Below are 23,169 nucleotides of genomic sequence, written 5' to 3'. Positions count from 1 at the left end.
TGTTCTCCCCGTCTATTGTCCATAGACTGTCCCAAAGACAGCTGGGATAGGCTCCAGCACCCCCATTCATTCATTTTCTACCGCTTTTTCCTCACAAGGGTCGCGGGGGTGCTCGAGCCTATCCCAGCTGTCTTTGGGTGAGAGGCGGGGTACACCCTGGACTGGTCGCCAGCCAATCACAGGGCACATATAGACAAACAACCATTCACACTCACATTCATACCTATGGACAATTTGGAGTCACCAATTAACCTAGCATGTTTTTGGAATGTGGGAGGAAACCGGAGTACCCGGAGAAAACCCACGCACAGAGATGGCCGAGGGTGGAATTGGTCTCCTAGCTGTGAGGTCTGCGCGCTAACCACTCGACCGCCGTGCCGCCCCATTTCTAATTTCTAATTTTTTTCCAAATTTTGCCTTATAGAAACATGAAGATGAGAGCACCGGTTGGTTGCATAGACAGGTAGTTGAGGTCCCCTAAAAATTGTGATTGGCTGTATATGACTTATAAATAGGAGTATAACGTGTATGTGTTTTTCCTTAATACTGTACGTATAGAATGAAGCGCCGCTCTTTTCCCATGACGGACACAAGTTCTTCTTTACCAGAGCAATTCCTCAGGGTGGCAGAGGAAAGTTTTTCCACGTTTCTATGTCCACCTCTATGGTACGGTCTTATTAATTATTTTCATATTTAAAGACTCATGAAGGAGATTTGGTGCTGACTTTTACGGTGTTATGTCCCCAGCCTAACTCAAGCATCGACATACTTCAGTCCCTGACCTCAGGAGACTGGGACGTCACCAAGATCTTAGCCTACAATCATCAGAGGAACCTAATGTCAGTTTGCAGATTTAACCATGTGTCAATATTCAGGGGACTGAAATGTTTTTTTTTTATTTCCAGATACTTCTTAAGCACAGAAGATGACCCCAAGCGGAGACACTTGTACAGGTTAGGCTCTCTCACACATAGAGCTTCTCACTGCTGTGTTTTTGCTAGTAACACCCATGTGATCGCGTCCTACAGCACAGACACCATCCCTCCATTCAACCGCTGCTGCCTGTCCTGCCAGTTCAAGTGCGGCTACGTGGATGTGTCCTTCAGCCACAGCATGCACTACTTCCTACTCAGCTGTAAAGGTCAGCAGCGTCTGATAAGCTTCACGGCTCCATGTTACAATTAATGCTGCGCTATGTTAAAAAAAAAAATCACGGAACTCTTCTTAACAGGACCTGACATTCCCAGTGTGGCCATCTACAGAACTGAGGACAAACAGAGTGAGCCATTTTACCTTTGCAATGTCTTCTTACAGGAAAAACTGCTATCCACAGCCTCTGTTGTGTACTTCTGTGCAGAGTTGTTTGACCTGGAGACAAACGAGAGAGTCAACAACACGTACTACAACATGCAGATGCCCAAAGTGGAGTACGAAACCATCACCATAGACGACTCCAGTATGTTTTGAATGAATGAATGTGTTGGATGCTAATTAGGTATAAAAATGAACTCTTTGTGTGTGTGTGTGTGCTGTAGCACTCACAATGCAGATTCTGAAGCCGGCGGTTTTTGTGGACACGGCCCATTACCCATTACTCCTGCTGGTGTGAGTATGACCGGACCACTGTTGTCCACTCATGTACCAACATGAGTTCTAGGTAGTTGTCTAATGCATCAAAGCAACTTCCCGCTCTTATGAAACAGCGATGGGACGCCCGGTGGCCAGATGGTGACGGAGCAGTTCCAGGTGGACTGGGCCAGCGTCCTGGTCAGCAGCTTCAACACCATCGTCATCCGCTTCGATGGCCACGGCAGCGGCTTCCAGGGTACCAACCTCCTCCACAAAGTGAGAAGGAGGCTGGGTAAGCTGGAGGAGCGGGACCAGCTGGAGGCGCTCAGGTTCATAGCCAAACAGCCGTACATTGATAAGACTCGAATGGGGGTCTACGGGAAGGTAATGCTCAGAGGGATGCTATGATTTGTTGCTACATATAAATACATAAAGCTACATACATTAAGCTTTGTTTTATTTATGTGTGCAGGCCTATGGAGGCTATTTAGCCACGCTGCTGCTCAGCTCAATGGAGTTTAATCAACTTAAATGCGGAACTGCTGTCTCACCAATCACAGATTTTGAACTTTATGGTATGACTTTCAATTTATATTTTATTCTTTTACAAGAACTGAATTTCTTTGTTAATAAGGCATCTAATTTTAAGATTGGTGATTAGGGATGGGAGTTAAAGATACATTTAGGATTAAGTGTAAGTGCTAAAATGGATGTTTACTGGTTCACATGTCAAAGCAGTGGTTCCCAAACTGGGGTACCACAAAGTGCCATGGGGATATGTAAATAAAAAAAAAAAAAGAAAAACGTTCAGCGCCTAACACTTAAAATTACGAGTGTGCCTGAATGCCTTAAAGTGTGAGGAGACACCAGCAGGAAGAAGACAGCGTGGTTGTTCCTTGCTCTGTGTGCATCATATCAACAAATAAGTACGTCTTAATGATTACTTTGTTTATTAAGAGTATTTCATCTTGAAGATTTCATTTATATTGGCATTCCAATTGATCCCCGCACGGCCTTAACGGTGAAAACGTGTTCCTGGGAGTGGAGATTGACCCGAAAATGAGGCTGTATGCTTGTATATATTTTTGTCTTAAGTATTAAGAAGGGAATTGTGGTTCTTTTAAGGTTGGGACACCATGGAAAGATTCCAGTCAGATAATGGACACTTCATACTCAATAAGCAGGACTGCTGTCAGTACTGCACTTCTAAATCACCGCACACACACCCAAAATACGTGACATTTACAAAACCAGCATGTGTTGCTCATAGAACAATAAAACAGTTACTAAATGTTTGACTTATAACAGACATTAATGTTACTCAAACCTTTGGACAGATACTGTTTTCCCCTTCAATTTGCTATGAAATGAATATGCAAACTGAAACCATAGCCATCCTGAGTGGACAAAAAAGTGAAGCTTGAATTAAGTCCATTCAAATTATATCAATTGTAGGATGATACTTTATCTATTTATCAGTGCTCATGTCAAACTTTATTCTAATGTCATCATGCAAAATACACATTTTTTTTAAAAAACCCGGAATTACAATAAAATTAATGACCCGGGGCCTCAATAAATATCAAGTTAATTGACATATTAAGGTGTATGTTTTTTTAAGCGTGCATTAGTAGGGGGTACATGGCTTCTGGTCAGATGTCTGAAGGGGTACATGACTGTAAAAAGTTTGGGAACCACTGCACTAAAGTGATGGGGTTGGGTTTAAGATTAAGCTTAAGAAATACGGTGAATGTTTGTGTTAATGTTAGGGTCATTTAAAAAATACATTACTGAATAAACAAATTGCTTTAAAAAAATAATAATTTAACAAAAAAAATCCAGGAAGTGCTTCATTAAGATAATTCTGGATTTCTATAATTTGTTTTTGTCTTTTCCAAACCACAGTATCGGCCTTCTCAGAACGATACCTGGGCTCAAAGACAGATTCCAGAGCGTATACGGTATCATTCTTATGTATATCATTAGGTCAAACAGACAAACTATAATGTATATGTACATGACGACCTGGCCTCTTCTTTGTGACCCTCAGATGGCCAATTTGGCCCTGAGAGCAGGTCAGCTGGTGCAGAAGCAGTACTTGATCATCCACCCGACGGCAGATGGTATCTAATGGGTCTTTTTACTCACCTCTACAAAGACTTATAGCTTCATTTAACCGCTCTCTTCGCCTCTTTCCCTGTAGAAAAAGTTCACTTTCAGCACACAGCCAAGTTTATAAACCATTTAATCAGCGAGAAGGCCAATTACACTCTGCAGGTAGGTGAGATGTCTGCACCAGCGTGCTTTTTGATGAGGCATAAAATGATAAAATGGACCTTCTCAGTCAATTCGTACACTCACTGATATTTGATTTTGATCACATGACATGCTCTGTGTGTACAAGATCAGAAGTTATATCGAATCCTTCCTACTTTGCGTCCATGATCAGATCTACCCAGATGAGGGCCACTTCCTGCACAGTGATGACACCCAACAGCACCTAAGCCGTTCACTGGTCAATTTCTTCGCGGAGTGCTTCCGGCTACCAGAAGTGTTGAAGGAGGATCTGCAAGAGTCGGATGAGGACGACAGCTAGACCTGCGATGGGCGGCTACTACTAATACACACAGCACAATATGCAACACACAAACAAACAAAGTGACCCATTTCAGCGTACTCTGAAGTGCCGAACTTGCATGTCATGATGGACGTCAGCTTATGTAACTCACTTCCTCTCATGTCCTACCTTGCTCCAGAGGGGAAGTGACTGGATCACTGGACATGTTGTTGATGGCATCCCCCTACAGGGCGCCCTCTGGTGGACACCTAGGACATCCATGGGCAGCCATTAAATACACTCAACTTGGCGTTTGATTAGGTACAATTTCATCAGGTCCCACACAAAAAAAAAAGATAACAATGCTCAGTTTTGATTGATTATTGTGGTTGCTGCCATGCTTCTCGTGTTTTGGTCCTCTCGTGGAGCTGAATAAGGCAACCGTTTAGATTTTATATGTAATATTTTCCACTTTATTTCCTTAACTTTTAATCATATGATTCAAGCATAAAAAATATCATGATGACAGTGTCAATCAAAACTGTGCATTATTGTCTTTGTAAAAGGCACAATATTTTAGTACGGATTAGACTATTTGTAAGTGTACCTAAAATTGTGGCCAGTGAGTCTAACATGTACTAGTTATCCTGTAATATTACCTTAAAAGCACCAGAGACGGAGTCTGTTTTTCCACCAACTGGCGTATTTTGGACGAATAAACCAGACTGATATGAGGCAAGGAATTTCCAGCACAAAGTATCGTCCACTCGTGACGTGGAGAGACTGAAGTGCCAGTTTCTGCTGACACTTGCCAATGATAACTTGGTCGTTGTGTTCGTTTTGGTGTTTATCCCCCCCTTTTCCACTTAATATTGTTGTGTCTTTTGAGCGGCTGCTTTGAAAAATGGAAGGTTGTAATCAAACAATCACTTTTAGTGTTTTTATTTTTAGTCACCGTGCCTTAAAAAGTGGGTGGGGGTTCAATGTTAGGAGCCCACGTGAGACCGGAAGTGAAGAAATATGAGCCTCCATACATTTGTGAGCAAAACCGTTTCGTTAGGGGGGATAAAATGACAAAGTGTCGACATAAATCAAATTTGTGCGTGGATATGTGTGTTATTGACTCATAAATGTAGTTTTACATCAACACTATTGAGTGTTTCTCATGCATTTCCCTGTTTGCTAAATGGCTTCCCTCCCCGAACAATTTGCATAGCTACCGTCAGTGGTTTGTAGTCAAAAGGATGTACAAAGTGTATAAAATATGACACTGTTTGAGTCTTTATGTTGTATGTGTAACTTGTACATAAAGCATTTTGAAACGTACGTTTGGTCGTTCTCTTCCGTCGGTGAACTCAAATTTGTGAATGAACGCTCGCGCACTCCAGTGGCGAGCAATGGCACTGCAAACGCAATACACACTGGTAATGTAAAGGAATCGCCAATCCAAGTTTGGTATATATTCCGTTTCTAGGGCAATAATTGCTATATTTACCACTCAAAATAGCTGAATAAAACAAATTATTACAGTGTTGCGATGTAGTTAACTGCAAACACAAAAACACATTACAGATTGTCCTCCATAATTTCAGTGTGTGGGGAGGGGTTGAATAAAAAAAAAGCTGTTTCCATTGACAAAATTTATTTCCAGTGTTTCCGGAGTCCATGCATTCCTCTCCCAAACCAAGAGGAACACAGTGTTTGTACAAACAATCCACCCTCCTCGTACCAAACTGTCCATACACACACACACACACACACACAAATCGCATCATCATCTCACAATACTGTACTGAATCCTGCAATGTGTGATGGAAATGAACACTAAAGCAGCGAAAACATGGTGTTCGTATATACATTTAAGTTATTTTCTTTCTTATACAATGAACATTTTAAATTCAAGTTCTGTTAAAATGTTAAAAAAAAAAGAAAGAAAAGCACAAAACAATGGAAACAATAGTAGAAAATGTGTTAAGACCAGAGTAGAATGCCTCAGGAATGGAAGCTCTGCATTTTCCTTAGAGAACCTGTAGAATGACTGAGCGTCAACAATAAAAAAAGGCCATTCACAGTAGACAATATGGCACCCTAAACATTTCATTGTCAGGCACTTCCTATTGTGAAGAGGAAAAACTGCATTTTATGTGTGATTTCATTACCCATTTTCTTCTATTTTTAATACATCTTTTTAATATTGTTCACTGCTCTTTGCGAACCATAAAGTTAGCGTGGATAACAGGCGTATTTAAGCATCTTCACGTCAGCTTCGTACCTTTGGAGAAGCCTCTGACAACAGAGAGCTTGTCGGCAGTCCTTGTACGTGTTGTACCATAAAATGTGATTCAAGTACACAGAGAGCAGATACTGTATATACACTTCAGCGTGAACACAAGCGTCTAAAGCTTTTAGTCGTGTTACTGCGAATGCATCTGTACATTCTTCATTTGGTTACTCATTCACAAACATTCTAACTTTTATCAACACAAAAATATCTCTTCAAAAACTAGAAATCTCTTCTATTCGTTCTAAAAAGCTACTCCTTAAAATCCACCAGGCTAAGTCTTCATTCGGCATCACTGTGCTTTACTGCCTCGTAAGGTCCTTCAGTGTGATGAGAATCTATAGTCACAAGGGCCTGTGTCTGTTAGCATTAAAAAATAGAATGTATTGTTCCACGCCTTAAACACAAGCACATCTTCCATGGGGAGTTATTCTCTTTTCACATGCACACACACACGCCACAATATTTCGACAAAACATGCTCATTCACGAACATCACACTTACTTGAAGACACACACATACACATACACACTCACAGGTACTGATAGAAGCGCGAGTGGACCACCTGGGAACTTGCCAGTTTGTGCGGATGCGCCGTGGCTGACAGGCTCAGACTTTTACCCTGCGGCAGGTCGCCGTTCATGGCCTCAGCAGCACGGTGCGACAGTTCCGAGGAGGACGAGGCTCCAAGAAGGTTGCCGCTGCACAGCCCCTCCTGCTGCTCACCGAGGTCCAGGCTCACCTCGGGATTGCTAGTGCGGTGGCGCTCGCGCGCAATCCAGTCGCCGATGGAGAAGTCTTGCGAGCTGCATTTGGGCTTCAGCCGGTCCACGGCCGACAGCTCAGAGCGAGAGCCCGAGCAGAGGCCGACTTGCTGTGGCCAGTCGCCCAAAACGGACAGCTCGGCAAAGTCCCGCTGTCCCCCCATGGTGTGCCTGCGTCTGATGTTCTTCTTCTTACTGCGAGCCTCGGGGATGCGCTGGCTGCCCACACCGAACATGTCGTCCACAGACATGCGCAGACGCACCTTCAGCCGGTCTGTGATCTTCAGTTTCCACGCTGGCTCCGACTTGTCCGACGAGCTGAGGCTGCTGCCGGTAGAGCGACCTTTGCCCGATCCCAAAACCTGGGATAATCTGTTGGACTCTTTGTCGCTGCGAGATCCGTCCAGTGAGGACTCGCTGTCGGTCTTCTGTCGAGCGGCTTTCTTTCTTGACAGTGTGTCGCAGTCGATGAGTCTGTGGGACGCCAAAGGTCGTGGGGTCTCCTGTGAGTCTCGCCGCTCGGACACTGTGGCGTCTTTGCCTACAGCAAAGACAGACATGTCGCTCTCGCTGTCCGTCTCCATTGGCCTGCCCTCGCTGATTAGCTCACTCCTCTCGTCATCTGCGTCGTCCCCTCCCCTGCTCTCCGCCACAGACTGTACTTCCGGGCTGAGCGTGTTGATCTCACCGCCAGTCATGAAGGTCATGGAGGACGTGGTGGAGTAGTCAGAGGTGATGGAGCACACCTCCGCTCCTGGCCCACTGGCGCCTGCTTCCTGCCCCGGCCCAGCCGTTCTGTAGCGCCTTGCCTTGGGCACCGAGGCTTGAGAGCTCGTGCTGTTCATGGTGCCGAGGTCGGACACGGTGTCCTCGAAGTTGGAGGGAGGGTCTAACAGCAACGACTGATGGACTGCCACCGTGTGGTAGTTGAGATGAGGAGACCGGGAGGGCGAGGCGTACGGGGACGTGGTGTGACACAAGGAGTGAGGCAGATCATCCCCGTCCGTTTTGTCAAGCTGTTCTTCTGAGCTGTTCCTCTGCTGCTCTCTCTCATTTGCACCATCCTCCTCTTCCTCCTCAGTGCGACTCTCTGGAGACCACGGGGGCTCCTGTTGCTGACCCTCCCCTGTGATGTCCTTCTTGGGGAAGCCGGCGTCCAGGTCGTCATCCGAACTGCTGGGCTGAGTTTTGTCTTTTGGCTTCTTGCGCTTGCGGCTGACAAAGAAGGAGGAGCGCAGCATCTCTTTGCTACATTGGTCCTTCCCTGACCCCCACAGGCTCTGTGCGAAAAGACAAACAGCGCATGTCATGTGACCGAACAAGGATGGGAATGGACGACTTGTGAAGCAGAAAACAAAGAGGACATCACCTTTGATTTGGAGGAGTCAAGACATGCTGGATCTGTATCAACAAGAAGACAATCGTTAGTAGTCTTCCAACTGTGGCGTCATGAAAGCATTCAACCACGTACAAAGAGGAGGAGACTGATGGTTTGCTGATACTGGCATATGAGCTGCAAGGAGAGCAGCTGGATGAAAGCACGCGACACACGACGGGACAAGGAAGCACATTAGCTAAGCAGCATGTGTACATGGGGAAGAGGCGGCAGAAGAAGCAGCCTGAAATGGCGCATGAGCGAAGAGAGAGAGAGAGAGAGAGAGGTGGTTTCGACAACAAAGACAAGCGGCTCATGCTCGGGTAACGATAGTGGAGGCAACGACGGCACATCACGGACACAAACGTCAGTCGCGGAGCATCACGTGTTGCCACCGACCCGCTGTAGGCTCTCTTTCCCAACTCAGAGGGGAGGCCGTGATGAGCTCACGCTGACTTAGAAGACACTTTGTAGAGGGGCCTGAGCTGAACACATCAGTGAGTGTGTGTCGCTAGCAGTCAAAGTTACACTAGCTCCTAACTGGAACTCTAACCTGTTACTTCCAGACAACAATAATAGGCTAACGCCAAGAAGAGTAAAACAAGTAAAGGAACTACACAAGCCAAAATCACAGTACTCCAAAAGCCACCAACACTTCAAGTACTTTGGAACCTCCAAAGGCAAACACCACAAAAGTCGTACAATTTGGAGCGCAACCAAAATGTTCTGACTCAAAAGGCAAAGAAAATTTTAAGTTCAAACTATCTGTCTATTGTGTGTGACATCAGTACCTTTTGTGTGAGCATGTAAAGCAGAGGTGTCCAAACATGAAGGATCTGCTGAGCCACTTTGATACATTGTGTCTAATGTAGGTCAAATAAGATATTTGAACAAAAAATACACATTTTAGCTTTGTGTCATAGTTGATAATAAATTACTGGAATATGAAATAAATGCATCTTATTAATAGTATATACTTTATTTATTTTACAATATTACAAGGGTCAATAAAAATGAAAATGGCCTGTGGGCTGCACTTTGGACACACCCGATCGATAGCACTGACTCCAAAACTGTTTTGGCTTTTTTTCCTATGCTACCACAGAAGGGTACAAGTGCTGACAATAAGGGAAATTGTGATATAACCATACATTTACATATTGAAAGAGAAAACTTTGTGTTGTTACTATTATCTATTAGTATCAACATTTCACCTTTGTACCTTTACTTTGTGCCTTTTTGCTCTATATTCCGCTATTCTTGCGTTTTGTTTTTTCTATTTATTTTTACACTGTCAATACACCGCCAATAAAAAGAATGAGCCACAGGCTATGAATGGCCGGCAGAAACTCCACTGGCACAGACCATAAAACGGAACATGTTGCGACATTGGAACACATGTAACTGCTAAAATATCACACGTCCCCGTTCCATCTCCATTGTGCATCTCTCCAGCATCTTCTAAAGGACAAGGATCAAACCCACAGTTTGGGAGACAACCACTCTACCAGCTGAGCCACGCCGATGGTGACAAATTAAAATCACTTTACATTAGTTCCTATGGGACAATGTGGATAAGATAAGATATGCTTTTGTTTGTTCCGCAAGGGGACATTTCAGAATTAAAAATATAATAGAACTTAAATAGAACTTAACCACTGTACCACTGTACCACTGCAGATGGACCTGTGGTATGGTTGAGCAAATAGAGGTTTGAAAATGCTATGAATCAGAGGGAAAGGGGAAGAACACAATCATCAATAACTAATAATGTCAACATTATTTCTATGTCATGCATTATCCTTCATTAAATTCTCCTTTGTCTGCTTCACTAGTTTCAGGGTCACCAGAGAAGTGAAAAGGGAAGTATGGGAGAGCAGCCAAGTATAGACGTCTCTAGTTGAAACCCGAGTCACATTCTTGTCCTGTCCTGAGTTCCTCAAATGCTTCCCATGCTCCAGAAAATGTTCCTGAGGTGAAATATGGACTATTGATGGTCTATTTACAGTTCAGACAAAGCAAGTGAAGGTAGAGCGATGGAGTCTGATTACAGAGTGAGCATCAGTGAGCCTAATGCTGCCAACTAAAGATCGCATCAACAAAAGAAAATACCAATAAAAAAACAACTACCAGTCCAATCCACAACTACACTGATATCGACAAGTCAACTGAATGTGGGTGCATGTGTAGGTATTGTTTGTTTGTAATTCAGTCCCAGCTCAGTCCCACCACGAGGTCCCCGCCCTCAAGACATCATGACAGATTTATGCCACATGACCGGAGAGAACCTGAGGTTGACCATACCATGCTACTTGTCCTTGCGATCAGCTTTAGAGACAACAAGAGACAGCAAAAGGGCTTTGAGAGAAAGTACACTGACACTGCTGTGTATCCCCTCAATGCAGGGTATTGCTTAAAATGTGAGACGTGCACACCACAAGGAAAAATGACAAACATCGACTTCTCTTTCTTTCTTTTTTATCTCTTTTCCTCCTTTTCGCCCGAATTTAAAAGAGCTGCGGGTTTCTGCAGACTAGGCAGCTACACTGGGCACAACACTCGTCCTTCTTCCTACAGTCCCAGCTGTCCACCACTGACAAAACAGAGTCCATCAGTGACATCATCGAGTGATAGACGCCGCCCACTTGGCCTGTGTCAAGATTGGGTAATGTGTGAGTGCTGGACAAAAGGGATAAGGGAGAGAAACAACACACTACACACAGCAGGGTTAAAAACTTTCATCCACTGATTCTTTTTTTGAATGATTGTTTTGTTTAATTTTCTTTGGGAAAGAACATGCTAGCTATGTGAACCAGGAGGAAGGGAAGAAAAGAACTGAAAGAAAAGGAGTCGTCGGTTCAACACAGGTAAAGCACAGGGAAAGGGAAAAAATGGCTGACTTGAAAGAAAAGAAGTGAACTAAAACAAAAGTTAGACAATTTGAGCTATAACCACTCAAACCAAAACAGACTTCAAAACGAAAACAGAATAAAATATAAGCTTCAATTTTCCCAATGGTCAAACCACAAATCAACCAGAAGCATTGATAATACTTATCTCAACAACAACAGGCAGAAAGTTAGTTTATACATAAGGTATGTGCTTAAAAAGTAGTGTGGCAATGAACTTTGCTGTAGTGATGAGAGTACAAGACGCCGACATCCAGGTGACTTACCTGAGACTTCACACGGCGATGCCGCCGTCCGTCCAATGTTGGACAGCAGGTGGTCAATGTTGGGCACAGGCTGAGATTGTACCGTGCTCTCCTCCTCAGCCGTCGTCTGCAGTGAGGAATATGGAAACAATATGAGGCCACAGGCATATCAGCATAAGTATGAAGAAGTACAAATCCACGTACAACAGGATCTTCATCGGCATCGTCTGTAAAGAACCAGTCATATTGCTGGATTAGGTTCTCCACTATCTTGCACTGGTCCGGCATGTGATTGACCATGTTTGTCATGTTGTCCTCAGAGGTTCGGACCAGCGTTGGGCCAAAAACAATGGCCAGGTTTCGGGGTTCCATCTCAGGAGATTAAGTTGAAACAAATGAGATGGCTTCCACAGGGTAACAGGACAACAGCAGCAAACATCAAAACTTCATGCCACACCTTATTTTTCTCACAGTTGTCAGAAACCTTCTTGAGGTGAGCGCAAAGGAATTTTAGAGTTTCATAGTGGTGATCGGGCAATTCGTGGATCTGTGAGAAAGAGGACAGTTTCAGTGTTCCAAGTGCTCTTCATTTAACAAAAGCGGCATGCAAATAGGTGCCAAGATTTCTTACCAGCCTCTTTAGCTCCTTTAGTCTCTCCACAGAGTCCTCTGTTCTGTTGGCTTCGATAAAGTCAGCATACTTTTCTGTTGGAGGGAGCCAAAAAAAAGTCTTAGAACTCATGCAACAACAGAAGATCATCAAACAACATTTTCAAGTGTCTGTCACCGTATTTAAAAAGAGTCTCACCATTTGTAAACAGCGGGTCTGGAAGTTTTCTGAAAAAAGACTTTAGTAAACTACTGATGACATTGAGGTCCCGCCATTTCTGTGGACAAGTGAAAAGTATTGAAACTCAGACTTGAAGTAACTCATGGGATTAATGTTGCAGCCACTCACATCTTCTTGGACGTCAATGTCAACCATGCCTTTGGTGTTAAGTTCCTCTTGCATGTTGGAGATGGCAGCATTGTTCCCAGGAACTCTGTAGATCCCTGTGTACTCCAGGCCTCTGTCCTCTACCACTTTACAAAACACCTCCACGATCAGAGGAACAAACTATGGCGACACAACAGGACATTATTGTGACATCAATGAAAGTCAAGCTAAAAATCCCAGATGGTGAAGAAGCACAGACTCACCCTGTTGCTCTGTGCGGGTGGACAGTCATCCAGCCGCACCCCAAAGGTGACGCCAGCTGGTGTCTTCTTTTCAAACGGCTTCCTCATGATACCCGGAATGCCAATTTTCCACGCACCTCTGTCCCTTGGTGGACTGGCCTCATCTGACACACATTACTTAAGTTGTCACATCTGCTAATGGGATGGGGCTACAAGTGGAAGTGCAGCTTTTACCTCTCAGCGCCCTGCGCTCTTCTGATTTCGGCGAATGAGGGCTGTGGCTCTTGCTATCTGTCTTCCCTCCTAAAAAGGCTTGTTTGATGCTAAGGGACTGACGGGAAGTTTTGGGCGATGGCTCAGACCTGCTGCTGGGTGCACTGATGTGGGGGGAGGAAAGGCAAAATATGAGACTGGTGGAGCTTGGTGGGGTAAAATGGATGTCCTCTATGTAGTGGCAGACCTCATCATGTTGTATTCTTTAATCTTTCGACTGATCAAATCCTGGCTTGTGACGGCAGCATTCTGAAAAGACATACAGACAGCACACATACACTTTTATTGACGTCTTATTGAGGGAAAGCGGTCTGCATTCCACACACTCACTTCTTCATCTGGATTACTGTTTTCCTGAATGACCCTAATCCAGGTCAACATGTCTTCCCTCCCTTCGGCCTGGAACAAGTACTCGCAATCCGACGTGGTCAGACGCAGCACATTCTTGCGCCGTGTGTCACTATAGGAGATGTCAATCAGGCAGGCCTTGACGCTTATTCGTAGCGGCTCCTCGTCAGGCTGCGTGGTCACGTGATACAGTGCATCCTTCCTGTCTTTGAAGAGGGTCAGCGTGTGACCTTGTAGCACGGCATACATCTGCTTCCATGATCTCATTCCTCCGCCTACACGCTACAGAGCAGGAGACAACACACACATGTTAACTACTAGGGCTGCACAAAACCGCCAGGAAAAAATACATTCCCAATTGTAATTCACATTTTTGCCGAATCATGCAGCTCTAATAGCCCATCAAAATGGAAAACCTTTTTACTGTAACTTCCGACATACCTTATTTTTATCCATACAAAGTTGCCTAAAGCTCAGTAACCCTTCCTTGGAAGAATCAGCAAAGATATCAGAGGAGGAATCCCTTCCAGATCCAGAGTCCCCGGAAGATTTATGTCCATCTAGTGCCTGTCATGAAAACATGTAGTATAAGTGCTTAAAAACACAACATTTGTTGATTCTGATTATTTTGTTCTATAACTAACTCACCTTCCTCAAACCTCTGAGACTGGGCATATGTCTACTCGAGGATCGTCTAAAATAGGACCACAAGGAAGAGCAATTGAAGGATTAAAAATTAGGGATGTCTGATATTGGTATCCGAGACTCAAACTACTCTGGGCTCCACATAGCAACAAGCTCAGTATGTCCACAGAATGATTTACAAGTTTGGCCTTCACATTGTAAATATGTAATTTACATTTACTTTGTGTACTCTGTAGTGTACTCTTTGCATTTAATGCAACATGGTTGTAGCTCCTTCTATAGCAGGAGTCCGCAAAAAATGCAATTCTGATAACAAAATCATAAAGCGATGTTCGGCAGATGACTGGAAGTCTGCGCGAGCCCTTAGGAGTGTGATAAATCACAGCGGAGTGGACATGCCTGGAGGCCGGCCATGGATTGTTTTGGCAGAAAGAAGGAAATCCAACTTGAATAGGTGCAGATTCTGAAAGATCTCGAAAGCTTTCTGTACAGGTTATTATGTATAGCTGCTCTACAGGAGTCCACAACGCAATACAAAGGGCCAAAAATGAGCATAATATCTCCTCTGTATAGGAGGCATCTCATCATGAAGTGATACAGTATATGTATATTGTGTTGAAAAAGTATGTCAAATATATTTGTATAAATTAAGGTGATTTTATGGTTCCTTTTTATATCAGCAAATAGCAGGGGTGCAGCCAGAGATTCTGGGGCCCATGGAAAAAAAGTATATTCCCCCTTTATAAAATTGCTAATTGTATTAGTAACTGCCCGTTTTTTATGCCCCTTGGCAGTTAAGGGACCTTGGAATGAGACAACTAAAACTCAAAACCAAAGTCATGCGGGACATGACAAAGCACTGATAAAATGCTAGGGGGCAGTAAGGCATCTTCCTTCAATACTTGTAATTTAATATCATACCTCTGGAAGAATCATTCGGTAAAATGTTTTGGCACATTTTCTATAACGTGTATAGCATATTGCAGTATTTGTCTTATTTTGCCGTGTTCATTTGTGAAACACATCCACATGCAAAACAGGGATGAAGTGCAGGACAATATCAAACATCAATAAAAAAGCCAATATCGAGCATCTCTATTAAAAAGCAGAGGGTAAACATTTTGCAAAGCAACAAAACAAAAAAGGACTAATGCTTTGTATTTACCCTCTGCTCTCTTCCTCGTAATTGTCTAGACCTTCATCATATGACTTGGAGCGCTCTTTTTGGCTCGCTGTTTCAGATTCCAGTAATGCACTTCTCAGGGACTCTGGAAAAGGAAAGAACATGTTAAGATTAGTGACAATGTGAGGAATCGTCTTAGTCAATAACCAAGCCAACAACAGTGTTATCAGGTTAAGGAAGTAGTTCTCAATTATTTTCTATCATGCTGCCCGCCCTGCATGGAATATATTTTTTTAATCCAGTATTTATTTATTTATCTATACATACCACTGTATAAGCTGCTGGCACCAGTATGGTTCAAACAATAACATAATAACAAAAAGTACATGTACACGTACATGTATATGCTCAACCCCCCTCCCCCAACTACCACTATCTGAAAAGCACTGGACTAAGGGCATTATGCCTTGTGAAGGCTTTACTGAAACCCTAAAACCTTTTTACCTTGATCATGTGACAGCTGTCGGCGAATGGGAGGACAGGGCGAGTCAGGACTGGAAGGACCTGTAGCTATGGATGGTGGAACAGATATCACGGCGGAGGGTGGGATCGGAACAGCATTCTGGTCAACACTGGGGCTGACTGGCTCATCTTTAAACCACAGAAAATATAATGAGCATAAGATTAAAATCCAAAAGTTTGTGTTTGATCAAAAAAAGCACTCAGCATAAAGTGCCAGTGTAATTAATTGAATACCCATACACATGAATAGTTCTTTACTCACTAATGTCCACCTCCTTCTCTAGCTCACTAGGTCTGAAACAGCTCATATTATAAAGCTTCTCTACAGGGGCATTTTGAGCTAAATTTAAAGCCGCTGTCCCAGTTCTAGCGTGTACAAAACTTTAAAACAGGCCAAAAGCTACAAAGAATGTCAGCATCAAAATAAGGTCTCTGACGGATCAATTTATTCAAATCTTTGGTAGCTGCAAGTCATATTAATAATAATACGCCATACAATAACTGAGGGGCTTAACATTTAAAAAAAATACTTCTATTCATTAAAAACATGTAGTGTTTGTGTGTCTTCGCTACACAAAATGATGTGGGCTGATCCATGTTACTGCTGGCCTTTCAAACAGACCATTGATGGTGGCGCTGCAGTCAACTCAATCAAGATACTGTTCTCCTGAGCCGTAGCAGCAGTCCCAGGTGGTCTTGGTGAATTAGCACTGTCACAGCTTGTTTGTGTGCAACTGGCCTGTCATGCCAACTCCACAAAGCAACAATGCAGTGTGTTTATACAGTACACCTCACTGTCACATTGCTTTCAATTTAATATTGCCGCTTGGTGCAAAAATTCAAGACACAAAGATGCAATTTTAAAACTAAGCAACCAGATATTAAAAAAAGGAACCACCTGAGAGTTTTAAAATAGGTTTCCAGCATAGCCAACACGTTAATACCAAAATAATTTGATGGTTAAAAACATACCGGTGACAGTGGTGTGATATGGCATACACTTACAACCAGCCTTCGGGTCTATGCTGGGGGTGTCCAAAGTGTAGCACAGGGGGCATATTTGCCATGGCATTTTTATTGACCAACAGATAATAAAAACAACAAAAGGTTGATGCTAATAAGGTTTGAGGTTTCAGTATGCAGCCCTCAATGAAAGAGGTTTGGACTGCCCTGGTCTATGGTATCACAAAAAGACATCCAGATTGAGATTTTTTTTTTAAATGCACCTACAGAATACAGTATATGAAACACAGCCAGGCAATTGCAATCCATTCCAATTAATAATACATTTTCCTGTATAGCCCTACCACTAAGACACTCTAAATGCCACCAAACCTGAATCATTTAAACATTCTAGAATGATAACAATATTTGCAAACATCTGAGCAGGATGAAATGTACACACTAAAATAAGATGAGCAATTATGCAACTATGTGGTTTGGAAATCCACAAGGATTCATCTATTTTGAACCGATTCCTACAAGCCTTGCTGCTCTGCCTCATCTTACTACTGCTGTTGCCATGCCAACAAAGAGATTGCAACTCATTTCATGTAGGCTTACCGATGAATGGAATGGAGTCCAACGACTCATCCAGGTTGCTGGAGCAGGAGGTATAACGTTCCCCAAGACGACGTATATGCATCTCTCGACGCGTGTCGTTGGGAAGCCAGCATGCCACCACATCAGCTGTGGAATCTGCTCCATCGTCATCATTTACAGCCAGAATGTAGGAGGGGTGGCGCAACGGGCTGGGGTTCTTTCCAGAGGGGGGCTTAGGTCTTAAAACGACCCCAGACTCTGAGAGGCTCCGTCCATTCACCTGGCTTTGAGATTCTTGATGGGCTGGTTTGAGGATGCTAGACTTTTGAGGCATCTGTTTCGGGGTAGAGCATGAAGAAGACCTTTTTCCTACCAAAGCTACGTCCCTGTCGGCCTCGACAGGTTGTATGCTTTCAGCTCGCACCCTGTTCTGACTTTGATGGGGCGTGTTGCCAGCATGGTTGGCTTTGACTAAAGCTCTTTGGTCACCAAGACTATGTTCAGCAATTGTTCTTTTTACAAAATGTGTCTGTCTGTCAGAGAGAACAGGTGAGGAGTGCCTCTGGAGAGAATCTGGTCCTGTATACATAGGATTGTGTGGCCCCCTTGGGCCACTCTTGTATCCAACAGAAGGCCTGGGCGGCATGGCACGTCTGGGCATAGACTGTCTGCTCGGCCTTGTACCAGGATCTTCTCTTCGATATCCTCCTCTCCTCTCAAAGGGCTGAGCAAGCTCTGTTGGGTCAACATAGTCTATGGAGTGCGACCGTAGTTTGTGGATAAGGCCATCTTGAGACACGCTCCTTGGCGGCCAGTTCCTGGCATGGCTCATCCTCTCGGAACTGATCATGCGGTCCTGGGAGGCACTGCGTGGAGCAATTTGAAAGTGAGGTGGAGGTCCATGGTAAGATCGTTCATGGGAAGTACTCCTCCTACGCATCCCCTTCGAGCCCCAGTCGACCCGGGGAATGTGATGAGTTTCAAAATGATTTTGATTGGCAGATCGCAGGCTGTCTAGCCTCTCCTGGATAGTGCGACTACCATGAGAATGGATTCCTTTGTTGTCAATGTATTCCCTGTACGTTTGGTAAGTGCGCCAATCAATATTTTGATGGTTGCCAGGGTAGTGAGGTGTGGGCCCTCTATATGGAACTAGTCCTGGACCACTGGGATAGACATCAGACTTTCGAGGGTGAGGATACTGGGCTAATGATGCAGGCCTCCCTCTAACAAAAGCAGGATCCATGTAATCTATTCTATGTGCTGGACCCATACGTCCCATATGGTCTGGTGGAACCACCACAGTCCTTACACTGTCGTTGCGCATACACACTGCCATCTGACTTTTTGGATATGACTTAGGAGGGGGTGAAGGGGGCACAGTGATCTCCTTGCGGTACACATGGTCAGAAGGTGCTGCAGACCCCCTGATGCAAACAGAGTCTGTCGCCCGGGCCATGTCCATAGGCTTACAGTCTACTCTGGGATAGCATACAGGGGGTGGCTCAGGAATGTGAGAGGCATTTCCACTGTAGCTGCTGTGGCCACGGAGGTAGGCATCCTGGGAGTAGGCCTAGAGACAGAGCAATAAACCTGTTTTAAAATAGACAAGAGTTGAAGGTGTGTAACAAATCAACGGCGAACCAATAGATGCTTGCAGCAGTCCAGTGCAACATTATAAATGCTACTTCGAGTGTGCCTGTGTGTGTGGGCAGGACATGTTGCAGTGCGAGCGTGTGGAGGTGTTGGCAGTTCACAAGTGTCAGTAGTCTTCATCTGCTCCTTCTATTGAGTTTGGAATATTTTAGGAAACAATTCTAGTCTTATACTGATAGTTTTACAACTCATTGTTTTTACTTCAGAATTGTTACATCTTCACAGTGACCAAACATGTGGACCTAAATAGGCCGGTGTGTCTCTACTCATATCAGACTGACAGATGCCTCAGTCAGACAGGAGGTCCCCTCCCTCAATGTAAGAGCTATATTTAGCCTGCCTGATTATGCCCCAAGGCCTACACGACTGTGGAGAGTAATCGTTTGTTTTGAGTCAATTAATAAAATGTTTGCATATTAAATATCTACAGCTAAAGATCAGTCCACTTTTAAACCAAGATTAACCCGTTTATGCGCACTCTTGACACACTGTTCAAGAAAGAAGCAAACAGATGTGTTTCGGTATGAGGACTTTGATCCAGTTCACAACAAAAACTTACATAATACTGTGTGGGCCACAGTGCTTGGGCTCTCTCCCTCCCCTTCACAAGTATGCATGAGCGTGCAAGTGAGTTCAGAGGTCACAGGCATTTATCACACTAATTACATCTGACATAGAGAATGAAGACGAGGCGCGGTATCACGAAGATGCAACCTGGAGTTGTCACTCTAACAGGTACAAAGGCACAGTCAAGCGGCCATTTCTGTGGTACATCTGAATCGCCAGCTGTCCAGTGGAGAATCAATTGCAATAACGTGTGGCTGAAGAGCACAGCCTGTAACGCCAACACGCTCACCATATGCACAATGAGATGGGATGCACAATATGTTAATTTTAAATGGCTAACTAGTCAGCAGTGTGCTTACCACATTAGTTGTTTCCGGACAAAAAGGCTGCCGTTTGAGCGTGTGAAAATGAGAGCATTAAGAAATGAAGACAGAGAGGGTGGAAGAGAAAAAGACACAAGCAGAGTGAAATAAACAGGCTGTCAGGAAATGATCAAGTTCAAAGAGAAGAGAACATCAAAAAGCTCGAGCAATGCATGAACTTCGTCATGCTAAAAATATTCCTGAGTCGCAGCAATACACCGGGAAGAAGCAACGTACATGATGCGGAGCATTGCCACGTTACGACCTGCCTGTGACAGATCGTCCTGGGCGAGGCAGCAGGAGCAAAAGCGTTCCTGTCATGTTGCTGCTAAGCTTCCATGGTTGTATCCATCCTCAGCCACAATATTACGCTAACTGAATGAGGTGCCGCCAGTCTCCCTCTCCCTCCCTCTTCTACTGCTCACATGACAGAAGCAGCAGCTGCTGATTATACATTCCGCTCGGATGGTGGAGCCCCCCCTGCCCTCCTCCTCTCTGCGTTTCCTCGAGCATCAACCTGTTCATAACATTGAGCAGTCAGCTGATTTTATCCACTCGTCTCCGCTTATCATCCATTCTGTCCTTTTGTTTCCACCTCTCTTGGCATTTCCTCCTCTTCTCTGGAATACAACTCCCTCTGTTTTCGTCTCCCAGAATGTAGCCTCTCCCTGTCTCCTTGCTAAGCAACTGCTGCCTGTCTCCAAGCAGTTTGTGTGTACCGCCTCCGACGGTGTAATGTCAGCCTGCTAGCTTGCATCTGTGCAAACGTTGCTTTAATTAATCTTAAAACAACAATCTTAAAATCTTAGTCTTTCTGCTTTCACAGTTTTGTTCCACATTTATCGTGTGGCTGCAGGTGTCCTGATGTGTAATAGTGAGACCAGCAGCATAACAGAGGCATGAGTATAATGGCAACAGAGGAAATACAGTAGGGGGAGGAGTAATATTCAAATAGTTCAAAGGTTGATATAATGAATGTGAACCAGGCTACATCTGATGTTATTTCAGGCAGTTATGACAGATTTTTTGATCTGTTAACAGCTCTGGACACAATGATATATTAAATTATGAAAAAAGATATGACACAGCTACAGACAGTACACTGGGGAGATTTCAGGTTAACAGGTATTGGGTTTCATTACATAAACAGGCTGTCAGATATGCTTGGGAAACGATTCTTTAACGTGCGCACACAGCACTTAGAGTTGAGTGCAGTTTCACTTTGCTTTTAATGTGCAGAGTGCATATTGTGGCCATCCATGTGATCAATTGTGGCACAAAATGTTTTTCCTAAATTTACTCACCTCGTGTAATTTTGGGGGGAAATGCAAAAGTGAAAATAAAATAGTTAAGTTTGAATGTAAGAAAACATTACAAAAACACAAAAAGGAACTGAAACAAATGGACGCATTGGATGCACACACACACGAACACACGCGCACACACACTGTTGCTCCCTCCAGCCTTGTGTCACTATGGAATGTCCCCACAGAGATTGCAATAGAAATCTCCAGTATTCTATGACCTACACACAAGGTTACAGTGGAGCTAGTCCTGATATTTGTTTGCCCTGAAATTGAACTGTATGTAAAGTAGAGGGATGATCCAATCCAGTATCTGTCTCCAGCACAATTTCCATTTCCAATGACATTAACAAATGGCAAAGATTTCTGATCCAAGAGCCATAACTGTGAGAAAATGCACTTTTTGGGAAATTTGCCCATCATCCACAATCCTTATGTGAAACATAAACACATATATATTTATTTCCCTTTTTTGTGTGTTCTAAAGAGACAAAATGAGTTAGCACGAGGGAGCCAACAATGCACGTTGTGGGACACACCTATTTCGACTATAAAGCCTTCTAAAAAACCTCTAACAATGGTTTATCATTTTATATACATACTGTGATCATGCATTAACAGGTACAATCAGAGTAACACGTAATACTTACAGTACTTTGCCTTATATTGATCATTTTAAACATTACCAGAGCTTCTTCCCTAGATGCATTGATTTCACATAGTCCAGAGGAACTAACACTATTTCTGTTAGCAGCAGCACAAAAGCAGTGAGTCTATTTGCTAATACTAATCATGGCAGACTTTGTGAAAGCCACCGCCACAGATTACTATTTTTGGTCAAATGAATAACCAGAACCTTATCTTTTCAGCCTGAATATATGGGGATGAGCTACAGGTTATCAGGTTAAAACGCCGCCTTACCCCCCTTGGCGCGAGTGCATGGATAACAGTGTAATGACAAGAGTCACAATGTCCGCTCTCATTGCGATGCAGACTGATGGGATGGCTGCATCTTTCAGCACAAAACTTGTGCTCGTAGGCACACACTTGACATGTTCACGGCCGAACAAAACAGTTGTAACACAAAACTTCTGGGTCACTACACTGTATTTATTGCCCATGAAGAGAAGTTTATTACAGCGTCATAATAAATCAACAACATTGCTAATTTAGCAAACCGGAAGTTTTGAGAGCTGTTAATGAGTTCTGTGTTGTCCAGCTGTCCAGCACAGCTGTGTTGTGCGGGTGGGGCCCTGCATGTGTGAAGACAGTTACTTTTCCTGATATTCTTCTGACTACGTTTGCTCACATTCTTTTCACGTGGTCGGATATTAAAGTAATCAGAGCTCTGGTATTGGAGTTGGATCGTATTGGCAGATTTTAGGGATAAACCGGATACTTATTTTTGCCAAGTACTTATCCGTAATTGCTCTGCGATTGGCCAGTCACACACAGCAACTGCCCCTCCGTAGACAGACTCGCTACAGCCAGCCAGAGGAGCCATGCCTATGGTGTCACACCACTCTCCTCACGCTCACAACGTCTGAATTTACTGGTCTCTGTACACGCATGCTCACGACGGCTCCCTATGCACATGTGCCCACTTAGGGTGCCTCTCACTCTTGTTGCCGTTTCTTCATCTTGCTTGCCTGTAATTTGGCTGGTGACAAAGTCAGTTGGAAAACTTTGCTCGTAGTAACTGAACGTGGTGCTTTTGAACAAGGCTGGGATCACCAACCTCACACAGATCATTCAAAATAATTAAATAATAAAGTCTTCTAGATCACTTACTCACATACACAGTACACGTATAGCAGAATATTGAACACAAATTTTGCAACTTCTGAGTGGAAAAATGTGGATCAGTGCACACCGATTAATGTAAAATTACCAATTATCAGTCAAGATCAGGTAGTTTCTTGAGTACATTCAGACTATGTATTTGACA

At 43.8% G+C, this 23,169-nt stretch overlaps 2 protein-coding genes across 8 annotated transcripts in view; one reads left to right on the top strand and one right to left on the bottom strand.

Moving 5' to 3' along the window:
• The window catches only part of LOC131125180 (dipeptidyl aminopeptidase-like protein 6), a 71,788-nt gene extending 66,598 nt beyond the window's left edge, over positions 1-5,190 (top strand). For 3 of the 5 annotated variants that reach the window (XM_058066457.1, XM_058066456.1, XM_058066458.1), the window contains 13 exons: positions 425-463; positions 559-666; positions 748-839; positions 906-953; positions 1,029-1,141; positions 1,232-1,456; positions 1,536-1,605; positions 1,704-1,953; positions 2,042-2,144; positions 3,475-3,530; positions 3,620-3,692; positions 3,773-3,846; positions 4,019-5,190. In XM_058066457.1, the coding sequence (XP_057922440.1) occupies positions 425-463; positions 559-666; positions 748-839; positions 906-953; positions 1,029-1,141; positions 1,232-1,456; positions 1,536-1,605; positions 1,704-1,953; positions 2,042-2,144; positions 3,475-3,530; positions 3,620-3,692; positions 3,773-3,846; positions 4,019-4,165 (1,398 nt within the window). In that variant the 3' untranslated portion in view covers positions 4,166-5,190. The remainder of the gene's footprint in view (positions 1-424; positions 464-558; positions 667-747; positions 840-905; positions 954-1,028; positions 1,142-1,231; positions 1,457-1,535; positions 1,606-1,703; positions 1,954-2,041; positions 2,145-3,474; positions 3,531-3,619; positions 3,693-3,772; positions 3,847-4,018) is intronic. The other 2 variants (XM_058066455.1, XM_058066459.1) reach the window with 1 other exon arrangement.
• A 567-nt stretch (positions 5,191-5,757) lies between these two features.
• Positions 5,758-23,169, bottom strand: part of arhgap21b (Rho GTPase activating protein 21b) — a 30,376-nt gene continuing 12,964 nt past the window's right edge. The window contains exons 1-19 of one of the 3 annotated variants that reach the window (XM_058066454.1): positions 20,155-20,602; positions 19,915-19,941; positions 17,354-18,905; positions 15,773-15,919; positions 15,311-15,413; positions 14,149-14,194; positions 13,942-14,067; positions 13,483-13,782; positions 13,340-13,401; positions 13,114-13,256; positions 12,901-13,043; positions 12,659-12,817; positions 12,509-12,587; positions 12,332-12,405; positions 12,158-12,247; positions 11,905-12,072; positions 11,722-11,827; positions 8,541-8,572; positions 5,758-8,451 (exon numbers count right to left, since the gene is read on the bottom strand). In XM_058066454.1, the coding sequence (XP_057922437.1) occupies positions 6,940-8,451; positions 8,541-8,572; positions 11,722-11,827; positions 11,905-12,072; positions 12,158-12,247; positions 12,332-12,405; positions 12,509-12,587; positions 12,659-12,817; positions 12,901-13,043; positions 13,114-13,256; positions 13,340-13,401; positions 13,483-13,782; positions 13,942-14,067; positions 14,149-14,194; positions 15,311-15,413; positions 15,773-15,919; positions 17,354-18,797 (4,734 nt within the window). In that variant the 5' untranslated portion in view covers positions 18,798-18,905; positions 19,915-19,941; positions 20,155-20,602 and the 3' untranslated portion in view covers positions 5,758-6,939. Of the gene's footprint in view, positions 8,452-8,540; positions 8,573-11,721; positions 11,828-11,904; positions 12,073-12,157; positions 12,248-12,331; positions 12,406-12,508; positions 12,588-12,658; positions 12,818-12,900; positions 13,044-13,113; positions 13,257-13,339; positions 13,402-13,482; positions 13,783-13,941; positions 14,068-14,148; positions 14,195-15,310; positions 15,414-15,772; positions 15,920-17,353; positions 18,906-19,914; positions 19,942-20,154; positions 20,603-23,169 lie in introns of those variants that run through there. The other 2 variants (XM_058066452.1, XM_058066453.1) reach the window with 2 other exon arrangements.

This window comes from Doryrhamphus excisus, chromosome 3 (assembly GCF_030265055.1).
Source record: "Doryrhamphus excisus isolate RoL2022-K1 chromosome 3, RoL_Dexc_1.0, whole genome shotgun sequence".
Taxonomy (NCBI): domain Eukaryota; kingdom Metazoa; phylum Chordata; class Actinopteri; order Syngnathiformes; family Syngnathidae; genus Doryrhamphus; species Doryrhamphus excisus.
This window is presented reverse-complemented; position numbering and strand designations above follow the sequence as displayed.